Source organism: Globicephala melas, chromosome 5, assembly GCF_963455315.2.
Source record: "Globicephala melas chromosome 5, mGloMel1.2, whole genome shotgun sequence".
Lineage (NCBI taxonomy): Eukaryota > Metazoa > Chordata > Mammalia > Artiodactyla > Delphinidae > Globicephala > Globicephala melas.
This window is the reverse complement of record NC_083318.1, coordinates 35,627,986-35,655,016: the sequence shown is the minus strand read 5'-3', so window position 1 is coordinate 35,655,016 and position 27,031 is coordinate 35,627,986. Positions and strand designations below refer to the sequence as shown.

At 34.0% G+C, this 27,031-nt stretch overlaps 1 protein-coding gene across 1 annotated transcript in view; it reads right to left on the bottom strand.

Moving 5' to 3' along the window:
- Positions 1 to 27,031, bottom strand: part of CENPE (centromere protein E) — a 73,215-nt gene that overhangs the window by 33,568 nt on the left and 12,616 nt on the right. The window contains exons 10-28 of the mRNA XM_060298748.1: positions 25,989 to 26,076; positions 25,514 to 25,643; positions 24,439 to 24,558; positions 23,404 to 23,562; positions 18,984 to 19,128; positions 18,229 to 18,317; positions 17,453 to 17,620; positions 13,256 to 13,375; positions 11,265 to 11,387; positions 11,018 to 11,183; positions 10,475 to 10,629; positions 9,665 to 9,979; positions 9,279 to 9,551; positions 8,972 to 9,130; positions 5,719 to 5,922; positions 3,600 to 3,758; positions 1,541 to 1,831; positions 1,257 to 1,415; positions 64 to 354 (exon numbers count right to left, since the gene is read on the bottom strand). Coding sequence (XP_060154731.1) covers positions 64 to 354; positions 1,257 to 1,415; positions 1,541 to 1,831; positions 3,600 to 3,758; positions 5,719 to 5,922; positions 8,972 to 9,130; positions 9,279 to 9,551; positions 9,665 to 9,979; positions 10,475 to 10,629; positions 11,018 to 11,183; positions 11,265 to 11,387; positions 13,256 to 13,375; positions 17,453 to 17,620; positions 18,229 to 18,317; positions 18,984 to 19,128; positions 23,404 to 23,562; positions 24,439 to 24,558; positions 25,514 to 25,643; positions 25,989 to 26,076 — 3,314 coding nt within the window. The remainder of the gene's footprint in view (positions 1 to 63; positions 355 to 1,256; positions 1,416 to 1,540; positions 1,832 to 3,599; positions 3,759 to 5,718; positions 5,923 to 8,971; positions 9,131 to 9,278; positions 9,552 to 9,664; positions 9,980 to 10,474; positions 10,630 to 11,017; positions 11,184 to 11,264; positions 11,388 to 13,255; positions 13,376 to 17,452; positions 17,621 to 18,228; positions 18,318 to 18,983; positions 19,129 to 23,403; positions 23,563 to 24,438; positions 24,559 to 25,513; positions 25,644 to 25,988; positions 26,077 to 27,031) is intronic.

Genomic DNA, 27,031 nt, shown 5'->3' with positions numbered 1-27,031 from the left:
CATTTTTCCCAAAGACTTATTTATTAAACACTTATTAAAATGGGAGGAAAGGATGAAACTTACTTTAGTCAAAGTTTCTCTAATTTCTTCTTTCAGTTGGTCACATTCAACCTGAAGTGCTTCTTTTGTCATTTTAAGATCGTCTCTTTCCTTAGTGAGAGATTTTATTTCTTCGTGACTTTCTTGAAGTTTTTCAGTCAACCTGAGACTTTCCATTTCTGCACTTGCCAGTATTTTTGAATCCTTGGTTTTGGATTGTTCTTTCAATAGCTCTGGTTCATCCATTGTTTCCTGAATATCACTGACTTCTTTCACATTAGCAAGTAGCTCCTGTTCCTCATGAAGCACTGGGACCTTATGATATTCATAAAATACCAAGGTTACTATCTAGAGAGTGTTATCATAATTTTTTAAAGGGAAAACATGAGGCTACTTTCCATAGCAATGGAAGTGATTTTGAACCTTCATGGCCCACCATGGACCACAAACTCCTATTTATTCATTTTCTCTTGATTCCTACTCAAGCTATTATTCATGACTTTTCTGCTAGTAATAGTCTGTCATAATTGTTTTTTTTCTCCAGCTTACAACCACAGTACACTTTACCAACAAATTATCAATCTGGTCAGTTGCATGCTTCATTTCTATACCAGTTCCCAAATGCAACAGGAGAAAAATCAGAATTGAGCAGATTCTATCTCAATAAATGAATGGCCCCCATTCTCAGATGAATTCTAATGCTACTTCACAAATTTGTTATGTGTACAGATTGATTCCCCCTTTCCATGATCACTAGTGGTACCATGTAGCTTTGCATAGCATATTTCTGCATTTATCATACTGGAATTGAGAGATTTTTTTATATGCCTATATTGGGGAAAAAGAACAATGTCTTATTTATAGCCACAGTCTCAACGCTTGGCACACAGTAGGCTTTTAACATAGGTTGGTCCAGTTATCCCAATGTTTCATTTTCTCCATAGCATTTGCTATTATCTAAAATTATCCTGTTCATTTGATTGCTTATTTATTGAGAACCTCTTTCCACTACAAAGTAAGTTCTATGACCACAGAGACTTTGTCCACCTTGTTCCCATTTTATTTCTATAATCCAGGACTGTACCTGCTACATTAGACACTCAACAAATACTACCCAATAAATGAATGAACCGTAACTCAGTCACTACCTACTGCTTATTTTTCTTTCAGAGAAAGAAAGGAAGAGGGGACAAGGAGCAAAGGAAGAAAAGACAAACCTTTTCTTGCAATTCAGTATTGGATTTCTCTAAGTTCTTCTGAATATTTATTATTTGAGCTGTCTTCTCACAAATGTTTCTTCTTAGTTCTTCAACAGTTTCTTGGTGCTCTTTTAGAAGCATGTGGGCCACTTTTAGTTCTTCCTTTGTTTCTAGACCCTTTATTAGCAAGTTAAATTTAAAGAATAATTGTAATAACATCATCCCAACATTGCCTCCCCCTTTCCAACTGACTCAGTTTTTAAAGAAACATTTAATAGATGAAAGAAAAGGGTATGACTTACTGTAGCTTCAATTTCTCTTATGTGTCCTTTAAGCTTATTTCTCTCTATTTCAAATGACTCCTGTAATTCCTTTAGATCATTTCTTTCTTTGGTTATGAATTTCATTTCCTCAGAATTTTCATGAAGTTTCTGAACCAACTCTAGCCTCTCAATTTTTATACGTTCCAATGTTAATTCTTGGTTCTTTAGTTCATTCTTTAAATTTTCCATTTCATTCATCTTTTTCTGAATCTCGGTCATCTCTTCTTGTACACTAAAAAGTTGTTGCTGTTTTTCTTGGAGTTGTTGGCTCTTAAGAAATATAGTTTTTATAATTACCATTTTGTCTATATCCTCCTAAAATTCTTATGTAAAATGTACTTTGCCAAACTGAAATAATCATTAGCATAGCCCTGCCTACTACTCCAGTATAAACAGACAAGTAACACTAAAAGTAAAGTAACCTTTTAGATAGTGCTTACAGTGGGTCAAATAGGGTCCCACCCCAAATTCAAGTCTGCCCATACTCTGAGAATGTGATCTTCATTGAAAATAGGGTTTTTGCAGATGTAATTACTTAAGGACTGAGAAGAAATATTCCTGGGTTAAGGTGGGCCCTAAATCCAATGAGAGGGTCCTTATAAGAGACAGAAAATGACACACAGAGACACAGAGAAGGTCATAGGTAGATGGAGGCAGAGATTGGAGAGATGCAGCTACAAGCCAAGGGTACCACAGACAGCTGGGAGTCAAGGACAGGAAGAGGCAAGAAAGGATTCTTCCTTAGAGCCTTCAGAGGGAGCTTGGTTGCCAGCATCTTGATTTTGAACTTCTAAGAGCCAGAATTGTGAAAAAATAAATTTCTGTTGTTTAAAGCCATCAAGTTTATGGTAATTTGATACAGAAGCCCTAGGAAACTAACAGAGTGTCACTAGGTTAATCAAAGAAGTAAAGTGAAAATGAGAAAAATTTAAAAAGAGACTAAATATGCAGATATAACTGCCAAGTAACCATAATTCCACTTCTCCTAAAAACTTGGATAATTTACTTTCATTCCCAATAAGGTCCATATGGGGTGGCCCAAACAAACAATGAGGCATTAACTTTTACATAAACTTACTGATTTCCCTTATTTAGGAGGAATATGAAATAGATGTAAAGTTTTAATATATTCAGTTAAGTTATAGTAAAAAGGATGAGAATTAAGAGAACCCACATTAGGAAAAAAAAATACAGAAGCACAATGGAAATCCCAACATATTATCTATAATGCATGTGGCACTACTACTAGAATATACAGAAAGATCTTGGTGGGTGCATTTTAGAATTACTTGGGGAGTACAATTGTTACAAGGGTCTTAGCTCTTCTATAAATTTTACAATAGCACCTTATTGTAAATATCTAAGAGATGGTAATACAGTCATCCCCTGGTATCCATGAATCCCTGTGGATACCAAAATTGGTGGATGTTCAAGTCCCTTATATAAAATGACATAGTATTTGCATATAACCTAAGCACACCCTCCAGTATACTTTAACTCATCTCTGGATTACTTATAATACTGAATACAATATAAATGCTACGTAAATAGTTGTAAATACTATGTAAATAGTTGCCTGTGTGTGGCAAAATTCAAGTTACACATTTTGGAATTTTCTGGAATTTTTTTCCCCTGAATATTTTTGATCAGTGTTTGGTTGAATCCATGGATGCAGAATGTGCAGGTATGGAGGGCCAACTGTAGAGATAAATTTTACATTTTAGAGAATAACTAATATATCTCTATAAGGGCAGAATCTTTGTTTTGTTGACTAATGTATCTCAAGAGCCCAGAACAGTGCCTGGCCCATGGTGGTACTGTATGAATGTACAGTACTTGATGAATGAATATATCAAATGATTCGTTTAGATGAATGAAGGCCCCCTCTCTCATTTAAAGACTAAAAAGATATAATCCTCACAAAGGATGTTAGTTAACATCTCAGCAGGAGTTGAAATTGTCCAAAAAAAAAAAAAAAAAAAAAAAAGAAAAAGTTTAGTCAGAAAAAATGACCAGGAATATAACTTTAAAAAGTCACCTTTTCCTTCAGCTTTTCTTCAACTTCTGCCAGTTTTTCACAGGTCCTAGAAAGCTCTTCTTCTTTCTTCATGGTATGGCTCTTTTCTTGTGCAACTATCTCTTGTTGCTTTTTAAGTTCATTTCCAAGAATTCTTAATTCTTCCTGGTTTTCAATGGTCTGGAATTTAAAAAAAAAGCTGAGATTAAAATACTAGCTTACATTTATGAAATCAGGTAAAAATCAGCATTTGCCTTAGCCTGAAAATGAAGAAGAAATCATGGCAAACTACATTGGAAAAGACTAATTAAAAAAAGAGTCTTAACTTAATCATATAAAGGTCAAGAATCTGCTTTTTTAATACTGTTTCTTTATTGCTCATCTTACATTCTTATCATGAGAATTAGAACTGGATTTTGTATTCTGTCATGAGAGGTTTGCTCATTTTCTACCCCTAAGCCAAAAGAGACTTTCTAAGCTTCTGTTGACAACAGATGATATATGAGACATATATATGTATATATATATATATATATATATATATATATGGTTATGGGCTTTTCATATGCTGGAATGACTTTGGTTTTTTTTTTGCGGTACGCGGGCCTCTCACTGTTGTGGCCTCTCCCGTTGCGGAGCACAGGCTCCGGACGCGCAGGCTCAGCGGCCATGGCTCATGGGCCCAGCTGCTCCGCGGCATGTGGGATCTTCCCGGACCGGGGCATGAACCCGTGTCCCCTGCATCGGCAGGCGGACTCTCAACCACTGCACCACTAGGGAAGCCCATGACTTTGGTTTTATACATTGCTTAATAGCAAGCTCAAAATGGCAGCATCCTTTGCTAGCATAAAGTGGGTTAATCCTAGTTATTAAGCTTAAACAGTGACTTTCTCAAGTATCAATATCACAAAAACATCACAAGCCAGAGACTGAGAAACAAATATGACTTTTGTCTGTATTCTTATTTACATTCAGCAATTTTAACCAAACAGACAATCCCAAGGAACATGGAAAACTGCACAAAAGGTCAGGTTCTACTGTGATCCATAGCAAACTTCTCAAAATATTAATTTCAATCTAGACACATTATATTGTCCCTAAATTTAGAAACAAAAAATAAAATAGGTTTGAAAATATTGGCAAACATTAACAACAAATAATTAAAAGTGAAATAAAAAAATTACAACAGCATAAATAGAAGAGAAACATTTAGGAACAACTTTAACAAAATATGGAAAAGACCTGTGCACTGAAATCTGTAACACATCACTGAGACAACAGATAATTTATAGAAAGATACACAATGGCCAATAAGCCATTTCATGCTAATAAGCATGAAGAGACGCTCAATATCTTTAGTCATTAGGGAAAGGCAAGTGAAAACAATAAGGTACACACCCAATAGAATGGCCAAAATTAAAAACACTGACACTATGAAGTGTTGGTGAGGATGTGGAGCCCTCAGTATTCTCTTAATTTGCTGATGGGAATGTAAAATGGTACCAACTACTTTGGAAATCAGTCTAGGAAATTTTCATCAAGTTAAATATACATCTACCTATGAGCCAGCTATTCCATTTAGATAGTTACCCTAGAGAAATAAAAAAAAAATATGTTCATAGAAAGATCTGTATATGAATGTTTATAGCATCTTTATTCAAAATAGCCAAATAGTGGAGATAACTTAAATTTCTACCAATAGGATAAAGTCTAAACAAATTGTGGCCTGTTCATATGATGGAACATTACCCAGCGATAAGCAGGAGAAGAAAGAAGACACAAAAGAGTGTATGCTGTGTGATTCTATTTGTATGACATTCTAGAAGGGAAAGGCAAGTGAAAACTATGTGATTAAGTGATTAAGGTAAAAAAAAAAAAAGGACAGTGACTATATGGGGCAGAGGGTAAGATTAGGATCAAATAGATCAGAACTCAAGGGAACTTTTTGGGGTGATGGAAATATTCCATATCTTGACTGAGGTGAAAGGTACACAAGTAGAGACATTTGTCAAAAGTCATCAGACTGTGCTCTTGCATCAGATACATTTATTGCATGTAAATTATACCTCAATAAAGTTGGAAAAATCTAAAATGTACAAAGACAAAACTGTATTGCTAAGTATACAGTGCTAAATCCTACCATTTCAATGCTTTCCCTTAGGTCAGTCTTCAGTTGTTCCTTTTCTGCTGTAATACTCTCTAACATTTGTTGCAGTTCATTTTTCTCCTGTATTAAAGAAGATATCTTTCTCTGTTGCTCAATTAGCTCATTATCCTCAACATCTGCAATCAGTGCTTGGGTTTTTTTGGCTTCCAAATTTTGTTTTTTATCTATGCCAACCATCTAAAATATAAATACATTAAAGAATTTCTTAGTTAATAATAATTTTAATAATAATTAAAAAAGCCAACATATATTACTTATTATGTACTAGGCACTATTTTGATATATTGACACGTTTAATCATCACTATAACCATATGAGGTAGGTACTAGTATTATCTCCATTTGACAGATGAGGAAACAATACCAGGGAGGATAGGTCACTTGCCCCAGGTCACCCAGGGAAGAATAACCAGGTTTTGAATCCAATAGTCTGGCTCCAGAGTGTGTGCTCTTGTGCCTGTTCACTGATAAGAACTACCTGGACAGCTATAGATAATTAACAATTATCTTCACGTATGATGGGTTAACCTGACTTTATGAAAAAGTAAGCCGCCTTGAACTCTATCACTTTATTTTTTTCCTTAAAAGCTGGAAATCATTCCCTAGCCCCTATTCCCAATTAATCTTTATTTTCAGAGGTAGTCATACTCACCAAAGCTGGAGTTTTATTACATGTAGAGGGCAAAATAATTTTGGTAGAAAAATATCTTACATTATAATAGCATAATTCATCTTTTCTTAATATACAATTTTCATTTACTGCTTAAGAAAAGCATGTTATATAAATTCATTTATCCATAAATAAGTCTTAACCAAAGGTAACTTAAAATGTGAACTCCTTGGTAAAAGGACATAAAGACTGACATTACAATTGTTGGCATGAAATTAGAGTGTCACTATATAACCTTATAGTAGCCCAATAAATATATTCAGTTCCATACTGGCCACATATGTTTTAAAAAGTTTTTATAGTAATCTATAAGTAACATTAGAAAAAAAATAGAAAAATAAAGAGAAAAAAATGTCATCCAGTGTCACCAACACAACCACTATTAGAGTTCTAAAATATTTCATTCCAGTATTTTCCATTAACTTTTTTTAAAACATAGCCATCATAATTAATTTACATATATAGGATTCAATTTAGCTTTTCTTTTTCACTTAGATCATGTGCAGTTTCCCATACTGCTACGTAATCTTCAAATTAGTATTTTTAGTAGTTGCTCTATTCTCTAAAGTGGATATGGACAAACCATATTTTGTTTAGTTAACCTCTTAGTGTTGGCAATATTCATGAGCTTCTGACAATGGTGCACACAGAGCTAACTACTGGGTTGGCCAAAAAGTTCGTTTGGTCAATGAATACATTGTTCAATACATTTCTTGGTGAAAATGAAAAATATGTCTTTTATTTTTACTTAAAATCAAACGAACTTTTTGGCCAACCCAATACACGAGGTGGGGAACATACAGGCTTTGGGAGCAGTTTGTCAGATATTATAATTCAGAAGCCTGCATCTTTACTCCTAAACAAAGGAATATACACAAAGACAAAACAGATGGAGAGGAAGTATTCTATAATGATGCCCAAGGCACATTTCAAAACTGAACTCAGCCTAGGAAGTATTTCAGCTACCATGGTTATGAGTAAAATCTAATTTCTGTTGAGACACACTAGAGAAATTGCATTTCCAGAGAAACACATCAAGCAGGACTGAAAACGGGTACTCCAAGGGATTCCTGATAGACCTACTTAATGGAGTTCTGTGGTACCCAGATGAACAGAGGGCTCCTGGAAATTCCCAGACCCACTCTTTTATCTACATGGGTGATTCCAGCATGAGCAAGGTTATCACAAGAACAAGGTGATCTCAGACTTCCAGCCCAGGTTTCAAGATCTCTAATGAACAGAATGGCCCCAGAGAATCCCATCAGACTCTTTTATCACCATGGACACTTCTAGCATGAACATAATACTACAGGAGCCAGTTGGTCCCACTGAGTATAACTCTTCCTTTCCCTCACTTCTCCTCTACTGCTTCCTTCTCATGGGGCCCTATGATTGCATTTTTCATTTGTTTAAAAGCAGCTATACATTGTTGTATCTTATTCTAAAAAAAAACTGTTCAAAAAACCTTCCCCCTGTGAAAGTAGAAGTTATAAATTTCAAATCAAGGTCAAGAACCTTTGGCCCATGGTTGATCCAAATTATAGATAAGCTGAGAACACAAGATAATAGTGGAAGTGAAAATGCTTTTCTAGGAGAGAAGGACTCAAGAATAGGGAGAGAGAAGAGAAAGCTCATTTTCCAAGGCAGGAATATTGTGTGCCTGGGTAAAGGGGGAAAAAAGAAGCTAATTAGACTATATCAAAATTTAAAGCTTCTGTGCAAAAAAGGACAAAATCAACAGAGTGAAAAGGCAACCTATGAAATGGGAGGAAATACTGGCAAATCGTATAACTGATAAAGGGTTAATAACCAGAAAAATACAAAGAACTCTTACAACTCAGTAACAACAAAAAACCAATTTAAAAATGGGAAAAACTTGAACAGACATTTCTGCAAAGAAGATAAACATATAGCTTACAAGCAGTCTGTGATATTTTGTTATGGCAGCCTTAGCAGACTAATATACCTCCCTTTAAAAAGTCACCATTAGCATCCTAGTTTTTCTTATATATAATTGAATAACTAGTTAAGTAGTTTTTCTCCTAAGGTCTCAGGACAAAATGAACCATTTTACCTAGAATGAATTATTAAGGCAAGATTTAAGCACCTAATAGTAAAATTATGGTCCAAACCCTAAAAATAGATACAAATACGATACATACATTGATTCTATAGCAAACTCTAAACAAATATAGTATACAAAATCCAACATAAAACAAATATTTTAGCCATAATTAATAATAAGCACTGAATCTTTCTTACATTCTTAGGATTCAGAGGGGCTTTTAAAGATGTGTAAATTACAATAGCCTTAGAAAAGTATCAGCTCAAAGTCCGAACTAGTATTTTTTTGTCTTTTCCTTTTCAAATTGATTGTAAGCAGTTATATTTGAAGTTATTTCAAAGACATGAGACTTACGCGTGTAAATTATTCTGAGCTATTACCACTGTGAATAATAAATAAGATTAAGATTACTGTTCTGCACTTAAGTGTTTGAGGTTAAGGAGAAAGCTCATATACAAGCATACAAAAACTTTGAACAGTAACACCCTTTACCTTCTCCTGAAATTCATCCTCAGTTTCTCCTAAGTTGTCCTCTATATGCAAATTCTTGGAAGTTTCCTCAGAAATTTTCATTTTTAGTGTGTTAATCGTTTCTTGGTGTTGTTTCAAAGACTCAAGAGCATTTCGTAGTTGTTCCTGGGTGTCTATATTCTTTGTCAGAGAAATAGAAAATAATTTCCATTAGAATGTGAAACAATAATTTTATAGCTATTGCTTGATCATAAATAATAAATGATGGCTCCTGTAATGTTCTTAAAGAGGCTCTGAGATTTCAAAGTTTAATCAGTCAAAACCTTACCATGTTTATAGTATCCTGAATGTCACTTTTGAGTTGGTCCCTCTCAATTTGCAGGCTCTCTTGGAGTTGTTTTTGATCATCCTTTTCTTGGGTTAAGGTTTTTACTTCTACTAAGGTTTGTTGAAGTTTCTCGGTAAGCAGTGTTTTCTCCTTTTCTACAGTGTGAAGCCTAGAATCTCTACTTTCTAATTGTTCCTTCAGTTCTTCCACTTCTTTTAACCTTTTTTGATTCTCAGTTGTTTTCTGCTGAAGTTCTTGGGTTTTGTGAGAGAGCTTTAAGATAAGAAAAAGTAAATGTGAAAAGCAGAGCATTCTGCGACGTACACATGGAAGCCAAACCCCATTAAGACTAAAGATCATTTCCCTAGAGGGTGTCTTGTACCAACCTCTGTCTTCAAAGCATCCAAATTTAAACCAAGTTCTTGAGCTTCTTTAGAGAGATTTCCTATTTCCTGTTTCAATTTTGCATTCTCTTCAAGGACCATCTTATACTTTTGCTCAAATTCAATATGATGATTTTTAACATCTTGGAATTCTTGATCAGTGCTTTCATAATTCAACTGGGAAGTTGCTAGGTCATTTTTAGTTTTCCCAATTTCTTCAAGTAAATCTTGAATTCTACTTTCCTTATGAGCTACTTCAGAAAACAATTTATCTTTTTCCGATGTTATTATACAGAGCTCTTCAGATTTATCATGTATCTATGGAAAAGAAAGCAAACTTAGCTATGTTAGCAATATATGATCTACTTAAGCAATTTTCAGGAAAAAACTTTCTCTGCCTCACCTCAATTTCAAGACATTGAAATTAAGCAAAGGTTTGACTGAGGAAAGGCAATATTTTTGTTGTGACATCTCTTTAACGATATATTATCCTGTTTAACTTTACCTTCAAAGTTTTGATTTCTAATCTCTGGTTCTAGTAAGGATTGCAAGGAGAAGGACAGTAGAAACACAATCAGCATGTGCCTTTAATTCCTCACCTATCATTTTAAAGTGTTTTCTAACTTTCTGGTGTAGCAGGCATTTCATGGTTTTTCTTAGAATTTGACTTATATTTCTATTGCTAACAAATTGAGTCAGGCATTTACAGTCTCTTGGCTGGTACTTTAAAATAAAATATGGCAAAATATTTAAGGCACTATTGCAAAGGTTTTTATTTTAAGGTAAGAGTTGTTTGCTTAAAAAAGTGTTTACCTCCTTCCTTAGCATTTCTACTTCTGAAGGTAAAGATTTCAGTTCTGAGAGCAAATTAACTTCTTTGTGCAAAGCTTCATTTTCTTCGACTTCCTTATTCAGTGCTTTCTGGAGATGGGTAATTTTCCTTTCCAATTCCATGTTAGACAGTAAATCTAGGAAATTTTTAGTAAGTTAAATAAAACAGCTTGCAGTTGTTGGGTAAATCTAAATTACATACATAGTTAGATTATTTAACCAGATTATATAAAATTTATTAAAGAAAGAGCCAGTGTTGGTAAACTACTCATCCAATTGTTAATCAACTTGTCCAAGATTGGGTTCAATTTATTTGAAAAATAACTTTTAAACCCTTATGGTTTGAGGTCCAAGGAAACATTTATAAATACAGATACCAAATGACATTAAAACTTCACATTAAGCTATTAAAAACACCAGAGAATAATGGATTTTTAATTACTGCAATATAGTTGCAAAATCTTTTAGGTACATTTCTGTATAAAGTCAGATTTGCAAAGAGATAAGTCTGAAATGATGAAATACCTTTTGGAACTTTGCCATCTATAAGGGAGGTGAGTTTTGTTATTTCATTAAAAGAAGATTGTAATTCTTTCTCCAGATCAACTTGCATTTTCTTTTTCGCCTCCAACTGGCTTTGATATAACTCAATATCATTTTCCATTTGCTTGCATGTACTTGCAAGTTCTTTCTATTGAGAGAAACACTGCAGATTCACAGAAATGTACTGATCATTGCAACTGTTTTTACAAATATTACAAAAATAACTTACCATTTTTTCTTTCACCTTTAGATTTTCACTTCTGAGAAAGGCTGATTCTCTCTTGGCATCAAGAGCTACAGTTTCAGCATCAAGCAGAGTCTGTTTCATTTGTTTTAAGTCTTCAGTGTTTTCCTATACACATGACAAAAAGGATTTTGTGAAATCTAACTTTGTTAGAGTTGGAAAAGACTTAACACGTACATGTATGTTATTCCTAACAAATCAAAAATGGTTAAAATATGCGAATTGCCAAATGTATTTTTGGAATAGATTAAAAAATTAACATTTCAAATAGTAAAAATATTTTAGGGAATTCCCTGCATTCTAGCGGTTAGGACTCGGTGCTTTCACCGCTGGGGCCTGCGTTCGATCCCTGGTCGGGGAACTAAGATCCTGCAAGTGGCACAGAGTGACCAAAAAAAAAATATTTAAAAAATTCTGGCTATATTTTTCAAAAGGATAAAAGCATTGTATAGAAGTACTATAATTCTGTTATTGTTTAAAAAGGTTAACACAATTGTTGCTCAGCTAGCCTCTTAAAGTTTGATATGTATTTTTATTTTAAGTTACTCTCTGCAAAACATGACAGATGACTAGCTAATAGTTAAAATTAAGGATGTTAAATCACAAATTGAAAAGAAAAAGATAAATAATCCAACAGAAAAATAGAGAAAAGATATGAACAGGCAACTCACAGAAGAGAAAATGCAAATGACTGACAAATACATGAAAAAAAATCCACAGTCGGGCTTCCCTGGTGGCGCAGTGGTTGAGAGTCCGCCTGCCGATGCAGGGGACGTGGGATTGTGCCCCGGTACGGGAGGATCCCACATGCCGCGGAGTGGCTGGGCCCGTGAGCCATGGCTGCTGGGCCTGCGCGTCCGGAGCCTGTGCTCCGCAATGGGAGAGGCCACAACAGAGAAAGGCCCGTGTAACGCAAAAAAAAAAAAAAAATCCACAGTCTCATTTTTAGAAAGAAGTGGCATTTCAACATGACTTGCACATATACGAATTCAACTGTATGTACTTGGCAAAATATTAATGCAAACATGCATGCATGAATGAATAAATAAATTGGATGAATAAAGAGAAAAAATAAACATCAATTTAAAAAAATGGGCAATTCTATTTGCCATTCTATCAACAGATACTCCAGGATGATATGAAAGTGCCTTTCTTCCCAGGGCCTCAGAACAATGAGAACACTTTTAAAAAGAATCACTTGTCATTAATAGAAGGTAGCAAAAGAGTACTAATAGAAGGTAAGAAAAAGTACTCTGAAAAACTCAAATGAAAACAAAAGAAGAACAATAGAAACTAATATTGTAAACTTTCCAGCTAGTAACTGTTGCCTTTTTAAAAAAGTTAAAAACTAGAATCCAACTGATAGTTTCTTGAAGTAATCAGGTGGATTGAAAGCAAATAGGAAAAAAAAGTTAATTTCACCATGAGATTCAATACTATTTAATGCCATGATCTTATACCAACTAAAATCACCTACAGCTATAGCTCTGAAAAATATCAAACTGTTAAAATAGTTACATAATTATAATGAGAATGCATTAATATCTATTAATGAAATTAATGAAATTTATGAAATCATGCTCAATTACATGTTTTACAGTTCTAGTTACTAATCAATGTCAAGTGCTTACCTGAAGATATTGACTATACACTTCTGCACTTGTATAAAACAATTGCAAAACATTAAAATTTTTTGAATTACTCATTTTTAATGGAAGCTCATCTCTAACTTACTTATATTCAATCAAAGGATAATATCCTTAACTCTCTATGATTCTTTATCCATAAAATGGCAATGATATTAATAGTGCCTCTCTCATAGGGTTACTGACAGGATTAAATAAAATACTATATTTAGAACAATTAGAACAATGCCTGGCACACAGTAGGCTCAATATAAACATTTGCGATGATGATGATGACAGTATACTACAAATGCCAAAATGATGACACAACAAAATAAACCTGATTTTTACCGATGAGTATGGCAAGTCCATTTCCATACTTTCTGACTTCTGAGAGTCTATGTATTTCTGTAGCTTCTTAATCTGGTCTTCCTTTTCTCTAAGCAGCTCTACTTTTGAACTTAGTACATCCTAAAACAATTAAAGGAGAATGAAATAATTTAATTGGGTTTTAATTCTAAGGAATTAAAAAGAAATTATATTTAATAGTTTAAATTGGTAGATAGTAAAATTCAAAACGTTGATATTTAAAGAATATAATTCCTTCTATTTTCTGAAATCATGCTCAATTACATATGATATATGTTTTATAGTTTTTGTTCCTTATCAATAGAAATACCAACATAGATGCTCACCTCAAGATCTTGATTATACACTTCTGCATGCTTAACTAAATTCTTTAAGTTGGAAATTTCATGAATTAGTTGCATCTGTAAGAGCATGTGAACAGGCAACAGAGCAAACCAATAGTTAATAAAGCAAAAAAAAAAAAAAAAAAGATAGCATTCATTCACCGCTTTAGAATCACCCAACACAATAAGAAAGACTGGGAGATCAGTCTAGTTCAACTACCAGAGATCAACCGTTCAAGCTACTGCAATGAAGCACCTCATTATTTAAAAATAAATAAATAACTAAAACCCAAACTCAACCAACCAAACAAAAAAAATCCCCAAACCCCACAAAACAAGCAAATAAGAAAAAAGCCTAAGCATGACCCCAAAACAGTTACGTCATGTTAATAAAGCTACAATAAGGTCAAAAGCAAATTAGTACCCACCACTGTATAAGATAGAGTGGTAATCAAACCTTTATAAAAAACATACTTTAAATAGATTTTTGTTTTGGGTAAGCTAAGTGCAGAAATGTATTTATTCTATAAGATTTTTTTCTCTTCCCATAAATTATCCACCTAGCTTTATACTGGCATACTTTTTAATGAGTTGTGACTTGGAATTTAGGTTTGGATTATGACAGTTTCATGTGGTACCTTTATAATATTATTATAAGAAAATAATAATATTTTCTTCACCAAAGCTAAAGAGATATGTATGGCATTATCAACTATTACCTTGCTGGTTTATTCTACAGGAAATACTGGAAAGATGATGTTATTGCTTTATATTGTTCAACTGTCTAAAAGTATAAAGAATACTTAAAGATACAAGTACTTCTATTAAAGTTTCCTTTTTATCAAAATATCTGTAGCATTAAATATTTGAGTACCAGAAACTTCTGTGTTCAAAAGAAGTAAACTACAGTTTAACAAAGATAAACATAATTACCCTGAGAATTATTTAATCATTATCAGATGAGTTCTTAAAGAGTAAAAGCAAATTCTAGTCAAATGTAAGGGACTTACAAAAATAGCACCTTGTTTAAATAATATTTTCTGGATGTCTAATTCAGTCCTGACTAGTTTTAGATTTTAGACTAGTGCTGGTTTGACATTCGTATTTTAGGTCGGCATGAGTCAACAGAAATATAATGTGAGCCAAATTTATAATTAAAATTTTTCTAAGAGCCACCTTTAAAAAAAGTAAAAAGAAGCAGGCAGAATTAATTTTAATATAATTTATCTAACCTAATATATGCAAAATATTATTTCTTCATCAGTATTAAAAAATTAATGTAATATTGTATATTCTTTTTTTCATACTTAAGTCACTTGAGACTGGCCCCATTCCAAGTGCTCAATTGCCATATGTGATGAGTGGTTACCATTGTTCAGCAAAGTTTTAGACATCTGTATTGATTATAATTTAAATTGGCTCTATCTTTTACCTTTTCTTCTGTTTCTAACTTTTGTGCAAGAAAACCACATTTGTCAGAAATGAAGAACTAAATAATCAACCTTAATTTTTGAAAACATCTAGAAAGGAAAGTTCCCCCACTTCTCATTTGCAATCACTCTTAATTTTAAGTACTGGTTCACACAAACAGAAAAAGATTAAGTCACTTTTGAGAAGAGCTGAGTACACTCTCCCAATGATGTTTAAGATGCAGAGCATAGAGAAAGTACACGATATGATAGGGTTAATCCACTGTTACAAAGAAAATATTGCATATTTCAACTGTAATTTTCAGCAGGTGAAATGAAATAATTAACTTCTTAAACATCTCCAAGTTGTGAAAATTATAAAATTAAATCAAGTTAAAATAGGTAGAGAGATGAAATTTCTCTTGTTCCCTGATCGTGACAATACTTGACCTTGTTTATTCCTTTCTCTAAAATTACTATTTAAACATCTTATATTACTGTATCTCCACTTGAAAATTATCCACAGCTTTAGTGATTTTTGACAAAACCCTTAGGAAACTAGGGCAATGGCCACATATTCTAAGGCCGTAATTTGACCTTTACTCCGTTTTGGTTAAACTTTTCCCCAAAATGTAGGTTTCAGAACATATTTTGTTGCATACACCTACATTTGTATTTGTAGTTTAACATGAAATGCATATTGTAAAACTGTCTTTGAACAGAGTAAGTCTATATTACTGAAACTTTTAGGTTACCTCACAGAACCTAGAATTTCAATGTGTGTCTAAGTAAAAGTAAAGAGAATAGGATTATTTTCCCCCTTAATTGTAAAAAGAAAAAAAAAATCGAGATGTGAGATTCAAGGCATATATTCTGTGTTATTTTGTAATCTTTTCGTGTGTGAGTAAATTCAGTGAGCTTTGATTTTAATAATTAATTGAATGTATAAGTGATGTAAGAAAAATTAGAGAAATTACTGCTACACACATGCCCAAAGGTAATTTTATACCGTATTTTTTTATAAGATATATACAAAAAAATTAGGTGAGATTTTGGAGTTAGAAGGGGACTTGACAAGCTCCCGATCTAACTTCAAGGAGGAAGATACACAAAAACGTAAGCCCTGAGAGACGTGATGACTTGCTCAAAGCCTTGCCAATAATTCGTGACAGGCTCAAATCTGTGGTGAGCTAATAAACAGCAGAACTAGGGCTTCATTCCAGGTAGTTTGCTCCAGAGACCGTGCTCTTAACCACAACACTAGAGCACCCCCTCTCAATAAAACTGTTTATGAAGTCTACTGTTCTTTTCATGAAGTTTTACATTCTGCGAATTCACAAATTTTAAAACAAATTAAATGAAAGTCTGTAGAGAAGTTATAGACTTTTGCCTCTCAGGATATAATACCTATGAAATGTAGGAGTAAATGTAATTTGTAGGTAGAACAGAAATAATAGTTTTGGCACAGAATTTTTTTTTCTTTTTAAAAAAGAAAAGTAGGTGAGAAACTTTGATACTGAGGAAAAGGAACTGTGTCCCTTTGGGCTCTCCATACAGAAATAAGTAGCTGCAAATTAACTCATGTTTTACCTACATCAAAACACCAGCTCTTATTTTTGAGGGGATTCGTGGATCACGTCACAAGTCTGATAACAGCTATGGATTCTTACTCCACAAAACTGAATATGCACTCCAAAATTCTATAGAATAATTTCATAGGGTCTATGAACTCTAGGTTAAAGACTCTCCACACTAAGAAATTGCTTGAATTCTTCTGGACAGTTACCAAGTCCCCAAAGTCTGATGGTTTATGGATTACATTCTCTTAACATGTAGCCTAATACTACACACTTGAAAAATTTAAGTGATCCATTTCATTTCTAAAAATTCCATTAAAATTATTTAGTATTAATTATACTAATTTTCACAGTAAGTTTCTTATATGGAAAAAGAAATGTGCAAAATTAGCTTCCCTAGCTATTCTAATGTTCTAGCTATTTAGGAAAATATTTTCTAAAGAAAACAAAATCCATTAATAGGTAGTATCCATATATAAAACATTCAGCAACATATTAAAATTCATGTCGGTCTCAGTAGGAAATGGCTACGTTCTAGGCAGGACTTCTGATATGTTAATAAATTAAATATTTTAATATACAAATTATAAGGAAATAACTTCTTCAAGACAAATCCATCAATAGGCACATTCACCAAACCTTCCTAAAGATGTTCTTAATTTCTTCTTCTTGTGCATAAGCACAAGTGAAACAAATATGATTCAACTCTTTTAAAATAGAAATAAATTATTTCTCAAGTTCTCTAAATTGTGTATACATACAGAAAATGGTTGGATCCCCAATATCTCAACCTTAGAAATACCTTTAAGAGAATGATACCTCATTTAAATGTGTGGTTTTAGTTTAGTTTCATATTTCCACATCCTTTACCTCTTGATCTTTCTCTGCTTTTCTTTCTAGAGCCTCAAATTCATCCAAATCATTCTTTTCTTTTAATTTCAATTCCATTTCTTCATTTTCTCTTCTTAGTTGTTCATAGTCTAACACCAGATTATCATAGTTTGCACGAAGTGAACTCAATTCACTTTCTAAGTTTTCCTATTGCAAACAAACCCAAATTTTCAAGTCAGAGAGAATTCCAATCATATATTGTTTGTTTCCTTAACAAAATTTGGATTAACCAAATAATTAATTTAACCTTGAATCGTTTGGTGGTTTAGGCCATTTTCTTCTTCAATAACTTTTTAATGGTCTAGCTTGATCCAGAGTAAGATAAAGGATCTGCATTTTGGTAAATTAGCTAACTTAGAATAGAAGACGACTATTTTGAAAGGGTTAAAATTAAAAAAAAATAAATCATAAACAAATGCTCTGTCTGTGTCTGACTAGAAAAGCTGAGTCAGAAGTAGGAGGTAGCGCTCATAATGGAATACAGATCCTTAAGCTCCTTAGTAATAAAGCTGATAATTTAACTCTCCACCTGTCTGACTACTATCTTATTTCTCAGGTAGCTCTGAATCTAGGAAATGAAACTGAGGGATTATTTATTGACCTTTAAAACTCTACTGGCCTTAATTAGAAGCAAAACTGTTACTGAAATTAAGTCAGAGCTAGAAATGTGTTACAGCAACAACAATAAACCCCGATAACAAATGAATTTAAAAAAGAGTAAAAGGATAATACTCTGTAAAATACATTTAAGTTACCTGACTTAGTAGCTTTGTTGCTGGATTCCACTCTATCTCAGTTAATGTATCAAGAGTGTTACTGAAAATATCAGACTCTGAACAGACAGCTATAATTAGAGGGAAAAGAAATTTATCCATAAGCTTGTTATTAAGTTTCTTAAAACTCAAAGATAAAAAAAAAAATCTGATCAGAGGTAATAAACTCAAATTAGCTAATACGTGCTCACGGTATGATCATAGCCAAGAATACATTAACAACAAACGTGATCATTTAAATTATTATGTCAATTAAGATCACTGGTTAGAATGAGTGATAACATACAGGGGTCCTTAATACAATATAGGTAAAAAGGACAAATTCTAAATTTGAGATTTGATTATTTTAAGTAGATTTAAAAATGCCCCTAAAAAATATTTATAACTATGTTGGAGACATAATTTTGAAACGGATTCCTGTGTAAACGCCATCCTTTCAAGGTTAGCAGAGTTTAAGGCTGATGTTTGTTATATGGATACTAATTTAACTGGATAATGATTAGAATAAAAACATGTGTTTCAACTATAATGCATTATTCTTAAGAAATCTAGAAATAGAGAACGTCATGAACGTTCACTTTCTTAAAATTACTTATTTTTATCATTATCTCCATTGTAATTACACCTAAAATACACACATTTTATTTAAATGTGTTTATCACATTAATTGAGTTATAAATAAAGTCTCTCTTTATAGGGATGTTTTTATAATTAAAACTAATTGAAAAAGTACTCACATTCATCAATTTCTCCTAAAGTTACAGCAGCCTTATGTGTTTTTGTTGTTACATTCACTGGCATACTGAATTCATTTACATAGTTTGAGTCCTTCATTTTGTTAATTTTGCCAAGGCACCAAGTAACTCTTCGTTTTTTTTTAGCCTGAAAAGGAAGAAATCAAAATTACCTCACACAGATCTGGGCTCAACATCTTAAAACAAGGGAACTAGTTTCCATTTTAAAAAACCATTGGGACTTCCCTGGTGGTCCAGTGGTAAAGAATCCACCTTCCAATGCAGGGGACGCAGGTTCGATCGCTGGTCGGGAAACTAAGATCCCACATGCCACAGGGCAACTAAGCCTGCGCCACAACTACTGAGCTCCTGCGCCTCAACTAGAGAGCTCCCACGCTGCAAACTACAGAGTCCACGTGTTCTGGAGCCCACACGCCACAACTAGAGAGAGAAAACCTGTGGCCACTAGACAGAAGCACTGCAACAAAGAGCCCACGCGCGCGCGGCAACAAAAGATCCTGCATGCCTCCGTGAAGATCCTGTGTGTCGCAACTAAGACCCGATGCAGCCAAAATAAATAAATAAAAACAAACAAACAAAAAAAAACCAAAACAAACAAACAAAAAACCCCATTGACTTGGCAGAATGTTTACTAAATCTACTTTAATATCTTACCAGTTTAAGGATAACCTGAGATAAGAAAACATATTCAAACTTTTCAGATCAGTATTTAACCCCATAATAAATTTGATGAAACTACTATTTAAATTGCGTATTTTATTAGAAGGTTTACTCATAAGCTTCTCTGGAATGTAACTGAAAGGAATCGGTTGACTCTCAACTCTTCAAGTAACCTGGGGATATACGGAAGGGACAACTGTTGCTGCCCCCTTAGAGCTACCGAAAGCACTTTTGGGTGCCCAGTTCTGTTCCACTCAGTTATCTGTTCATCTATCATCTTCCCTAGCTCCTTCCTCTTAGCTGTACGAATGCTCAAGCTTATTTATCTGCTGTTGAGTTTTAAAAAAACAATCCCTTGACTCCTCACTTCTCTCTAGCTACCATTTTCTTTTAGTTTCTACATTGTCTTCTTCCTCATCATCTATCTACTTCTTCCTCATCCCTTCAGGGGCATTTCTGTCTCCTGATTCTTATCCCACCCAGCTAGCTGTCTTCATCTCTCATTCTGCTTTGCTGGTTTCTCTTCCCCTGCCCACTTCCTAAGTGTTTGTGTCTTTCCATATTTCACAGCTAGCATTCTTCTCTTGTGTCTCTACTAGTACAAGCATTATCTCCTCTTATTTGATCCTCTCAACAATCCTCTATTACTACATCAATTTTATAGTTGAGCTGGGTGTCCAGAAAGTTTGGAGAAGCTGAGTAGAGTCATACAGCCAACTGGAAGCTGAGCCCATGCCTGTTAACTTCAGAGCCTATCCACCAAGCATTCTACTGCATTGCCTGTCAACATTATCTGCTGTCCCCAGAATATTCTGCATGCTTTCATGCCTCTACCACATACTACCCTTTTGCTTGAAATAGCCAGCCCTTTCCACAGCCTGCTCTGCAAAAACCTAGCTGTACATACATGTTTGACGCCAAAGACCTTCACCTCAACTCCACGTGCTCCCAAAGCCACTCCTGGACCTTGTCATTATCTCAAACTCATAAACCCAGACATGCTCTTAGTACAGTGGCTATCCTCCACTTTCTTTATCCAGTTAATCCCATTATAGTTACTTAGCTTACAAGGTACCTTACTTTATTCCTGTTTTTCTCTTCCTATCATCTTAGATTCCATAGATCATCACTTCAACCATGTTTTTGGGTCAACAGCCTCAAATTATTTGACCCAATATCTGTTCCCCAAACCTATTCCAACACAGTGTACACACAGATGAATTACACTGTCTTTTAAGACTTTATCAGCCTCCTGAACACTGCCAGGGCATACAGTCAGAAGACTGGCTGCCACCATCACCTGGGTCCTTAATGCTTCCCGGTAAGACTCTTTTCCTCCTTGTTGGCTTTCTTTTCTATTCCCTATAAAGGCTATACTATTTCAAACTCTTAGCATTGTCTATGAACTTGTGTCTCCACCATCTCCTGCTATCAGAGCAGAAAAATTAAACTTCCTACTTCAGAAAGACAATAAAAGCCTAAACTTACAAAAGCATTACCTGAACTGATGCCTATCCTTTCCTCTGTCCTTGTTATCATGAATAGATGTTTCTCCTTCTAAGGCCAGACCCTTCTACTGTATTCAAGATTCCATCCCTTTGAGTCATCTCAACCCACTGCAAGGTGGCTTTCACTACCAGCACATAACTCAAAATTGCTTTTGCAAATGAGCTTCTTATTTCTAAATCCAAAGCATTTTTGTCTATGTGTATCTTACTTAACTTCTCAGCAGAATGTGACAATGCTGACCACTACCACTCTGAAATACTCTGTTCCCTTGGTTACCACATTCAGCTGGTTTCCTTCTAAATTCTGAGCTAAACATGGGTTCCTTCAGGGATTCTTCTTTACTGCCTTTACCTAAAAAGTTGTTGTTTCATGGGGTTTTGTGCCTGACCCTCTGTTTTTTCCATTTTCAACATGCTTCCAGAGCAAGCTCACCCATTCCCAGGACTCTAAGTTGGATCTGCAGTAGTTAATGCCAAATTGATACCTCCATGTCAGACCTTTCACATTTTCGACTGCCTGACATCTTAAAATGGAGATGTCCTGAATCAAACACTGAGCAGCTCCACTGCTCTTCATTCAGTGTTCCTCAACTCAGTGAATATGCTACCAGCTACCCAGAAAGCCTAGTAATGCCAGCAAGTCATTTTGGATACCTCCTTCTCCCTTTCTCTGCCGCTGTGTCTACATAATCACAAAATCCTGTTGAGGCTACCTCCCAAATAGCTCTCCAGTTTATCCGATTTCTTCCACCTCCAGAGCCACAATCATTGCAGAGGCCCAATCTATCTGATGCACATAATAGCCTCACCTTCCCAAAATGCAATTCCGATTATGTTCCATACAAGGCTTTTCCTTGTCCTTAGCATAATGCAACATTCAAGTCCTTCACTGAGGTTTTAAAATGCCCCTGCCACCAGAAAGTCCAAGAAATATACTGTTTTCCCCCAATTTTAAGCTTCTGTACATTTAAGTGTCTTCCTGAAACACTATTCCTTACGCCTTCCACTGGGCTATTTCCTACTCATCACTCAGTCAACAAATTGATCTAGAGCATCTTCTAAATACTTAGAATGGTGACCTGAACATAATGTCTATTAATAATTATCTTAATAGTATATATTTATTGAGGATTTGCTGAGCAGAAATTATAGTGTTAAGCATGTACTGTATGTTACTTCACTTAATTCTCACAACAATCCTATGAGGTGGGGATCAAGCTATATATCACAGATAAGGAAACTGCAGCAAAGTGTATTTGAGAAATGGCCCAAGGTCAAGTGTTAGGAACTGACAGAACAGGGATTCAAAACCAGGTAGTTCAAATCCAGAGGCTGTGCTCTTAAGAAAATATTTGTTGGATAAATAAATCCCTACTCTAGTAAAAATAAAAACCACAAAAACTGGAAGCCAGAATTTTGATCAGTATGTTGATCTATATTCTAGATCAATTTCCTGATACTAATATTTCTGTTTCTTTAAACAGAAAATATTCCCACATACTCTAGACATCTGTGGTTTCCAATCCCTAATTAATTTTATTTGAAGTTCTTAAGAAGCATATTGCAAATAGATTCCTTGAATATACTCTAGACTCTAAACCATGAAAGACTCCAAATAGCCAAAGCAATCTTGAGAAAGAAGAGCAAAGCTGGAGGCAGCATGCTTCCTGATTTCAAACTGTATTACAAAGCTATAGCAATCAAAACAATATGTATGATAGTGCCATAAAAACAGACACATAGACAAATGGAACAGAACAGAGAGCTCAGAAATAAACCCTACACATATATGATCAATTAATTTACAACAAAGGAACCAGGAAGATACAATAGGGAAAGGACAGTCTGTTCAGTAAATGATGTTGGAAAAACTGGACAGCCATACGCAAAAGAACGAAACTGGGCCACTATCTTACACTATACACAAAAATCAACTCAAACTGATTAAAGACTTGAATGTTAACACCTGAAACCATAAAACTCCTAGAAGAAAACATAGGTGGTAAGCTTGAATCCTTGAATTAGGACCTCTACATTAGGGATCAGTATTTTTTAATAAACCTCTTCTCTTAGGTGTTTTGTTGCTATATAGGTAAATAGCAACACAAAAGTTCTGGGTTTCTTGAATACACTGTATCAAAAGATAAGAAATGCATAATTATGTAATAAACACATAGGAATACCCGTTCTATTCTCTGTATACCAAGTTTAAGTTGTCATCTTTTAAATTTTACCTTTAATTCCTGTTGTGATGTGAGGGAAGAAGAGGTCACCAGCATCCGTGTTAAGTTTTGAATTTTCTCAATCTGCACTTTTTGAAGTAAATCTTTTTCTTCCAAAAGTTGTGCCATTTGGTCTTTTTCCATTGCCTGGGCTCGAGTCTCTAAAGAAACCTACAGAATGTAATATTGGGTTATGTTAATAACACATGTAGCTAGATTTTAAAACTTCGAAAGTAGCTTAAAAGAACAGAATAGAAATTTGTATGTGAACTAAGAGAATTTTAATTTTATTGAAATAAAATATACCCTACCTGCAGAACACCAATACACAGTTACCATAATCAGTAATTTCTCAAACTAAAAATAAAGTCAAATATACATTTCTTCTCATGTCACTATTCTATATGCCATTACAATGCTCTTAAAGCAATTCTATTAGTTGCCTAAAAATATATAAATAGTAGGCAGAGAAGTCATAAAAGCAGAGATTTGAATACCTACAGCAAAGGAAGAGATGTTTTCATAAGACTACCATTTGATATTTTAGCTTATTCCTAAAAAGATCACTAAAATGCAAGATTTATATAAAATAGAGGACCATAATAGTTAAAACAAACAATGACAAGTGATTATGCTATCTTATTAGATTGCTATCTCAGGGTTGGAAAAAAAATTCAAGTTAACGTGAAACTAGAGAAAGTAGTTTTAGGTACCTATACATGATCTCTCTTTTTTAACCTAATTCCCTATGTATAATTTGTGACAATTAAAAAAAAAAAATTATCTCCACTTGGCCCACTTGAAAATATCAAATTTTCCCCTTTGAAAATGAAAAACAAACTCTAAAATAACTTCAAGAAACCAAATCTTTCAGTTTATAGTAAATTAAACTCAAATTTTTATGAGTTGATTTCTTTAGTTGAAAGCTGTTTTAAATTTAGGTTGCAAAACTCAGATATTGATGACTTAAGAATCTCTGGGCGATTAGGTAGATCTCAATTCTAAATCTGTCCCTACTCTTTACTGAAATACATGGTTCACACATACCTCCTCTAATTGCTTTTTAAGATCCATTATTTCTTTTCTGTATCTTTTCAGGAGAGCTTCATCATTTGATACCTCGTTAACGTAAGGAGTATTCTTCATATGTTTAGCAGTGCTGGCAAACTGGGAAAAAATACAAGAGTGTTATGTGCTCCACACACAAAAATTAAGTAAATTAATAATATCTGGTCTTCCTGTAATTAAGTTTTGTAAAGAAAAATCAGTACTCTTCCCAGGTAGTTTAATACTTTTGAGTACAGAGTGCATTTTATGTCCCTGTAACAATGCCTGTAATGCTCCAGTCAAAAGCCTCTCTCCTTCCTTTGAACGGCTATCCTACTTACTAGCTACTTAAGTATTAATCCAAGGCAATCATGTTGGAAGACAGGTCTTATCTTCCCTATAAGACTATACATTCTGTGAAGCCAGGGACTCTATTTTCTATCTGTTTTCTCTGACAGTACCTCGACTCAGTGCTCAGTAGCTATTTAAAGCAATGTTTCTTAGAGTATGAGTATCAGAAGTTACTTTAAGTGGGTACATGAAGGTATCCATTATATAAAACATTGAATCCTTCATTGAGACAGCTATTCTACTGACAATTCAATTCCCCCCTACTCGCCCCTCTCCTTTTTTAAACATAAAATGCAGGCCTTAGGCTCAGTGCAAAGGCAGGCAACAATTAGCTAGCAGGAATTTAGGAATTATTTTATTATAAGCACATACACATGTTTTTTGGGTCACCTTCTATTTGTTGCAAGTGATACTAGTTTTTCATTTACGGAACTGATATAACGTTTCCTTTCATAATCAATTAAGTAAAAAAGTGAGTTTGTAAAAGAAAAATATCAAGTCAATTTCAGTAAAATAGTGTTGGATGTGGCAAAAATTGTGGAGGTGGGATATGAATGATTGAATTTTGGGAAAATTAAGAAATGCTATTTAGCAGACAACATGTAATTTTATTTTAACAGGTAGTTATGTGAATTAAAAAAACTCTACCTATTTTTAGTAGGTAATTTTTCCTTCTTAAAGATGATATCCCCTCCTATTAAGCTGAGATAAAAATCACACTCACCTGGAGAGTAGTAAGAGTTTCATCAAAAGACACTGGAGTAATTGTGCAGATAATACGTGTTTTTGCATTTCCTCCCAAGGAATTCTGGAGAATTCGTGTTAATTTGCTATCTCGATAATTTATGAAACCACTTAGTGAGAAATGAGTTTGGGAAGAAAAAGAGTAAGAATTTTTATATAACAAAAGTGGTTGGTTCTTAATGTAGAAACTTAAAATAGCTACAGTTAAAAAAATTAATTATTTACAGGTTACATGAGGCAGATCAAAACTACTAACTAAAAAATATTTAAAATATAGAAAGTAAATTTAGTAGGACACAATCATATGTATAAGAAGCCAAGCATGATCACAGAGTCATGAAAGCTTTTGAATATATGAAATAAGAACATTTATTTGAGTGTCAATAAAATATTACAATTCTCGACCTAATGAAAACATAAGCATTAACAGATAGAGTACAGTGGGATAAACATACCCAACTTGTCCATCACTAAGTTTCTTGATCACTTGTCCCAAAATAAATAAGCTTCGATTTATATTACAGCCTTCTTTGAGTCGCAAACCTGCATTTATTAAACAAATATAAAAACTAAAATTGAGCCCTGTACTGGATGATGAACTTATCAGTAAATTATGAGAGAAAGTAGAAATTAAAGGGACAGATGTTGAAGTCCATGCTTTGGACCAGATCTGAGCTCACCTTTAATACCACTGGTGGAGGAGCTCTCTCCCTAACCCTCCCCCAATTAGGTGAATCAGAAAGGTTATCACCTGAGAGAAATGGCAAAATGAAAAAGATGACTAAGAAAAGAATAAGAGGGAGGGAAAGCCCATTGTCTAAAAGAGCTCCTCTAATTCCTCCATTCAAATCTATTTTTTCCAAACCTTCAAATATAGACAACTATAGGCTCAAAACCAAAAAAAGTTCTCATTTTAATATTGTGAGTATGCTCACATGACTCTAACATTAAAAAAAAGTACCTGGAAAAAGCTCTATTCCAGTTTTATGCCCCAACCAGTTCCTGTTCCCTCTACCAGTAAACCATGTTTATTATTTATTCTTCTAGATTTGTAGAAATACAAGTTCATATATATTCATTTCTCCCCTTTCTTTTTCAGACAAATAGTAGCATACTATACACACTATTTTGCACTTTGCTTTTTTCACTTGGCAGTATATTGTGCATCATATCAGTAAACACTGGTCTTTTTCATTCTTTTTCATAGCATAGAATTCCATTGTATGGATGTATCAGAAATTATTTACCTAGAACCCTGTTGAGGGATATGTAGGTTTTCAATCTACCATGTATACAAAAAATACTGCAATAAATAACTCTGAATAGCTGTTATTTCACAGGTGCATTATTCAGCTATTGCTGTAATATCACTGCTTAACAAGCCACCTTAAAACAATAAGCATTTATTTCCCGTTCATGGGTCTGGTCTGGTGGATATAGGCCATGCTCAGCAGGGTGTCTTTATGTCAGGCTGCAGGAAATGAACACAGAGAGAGGC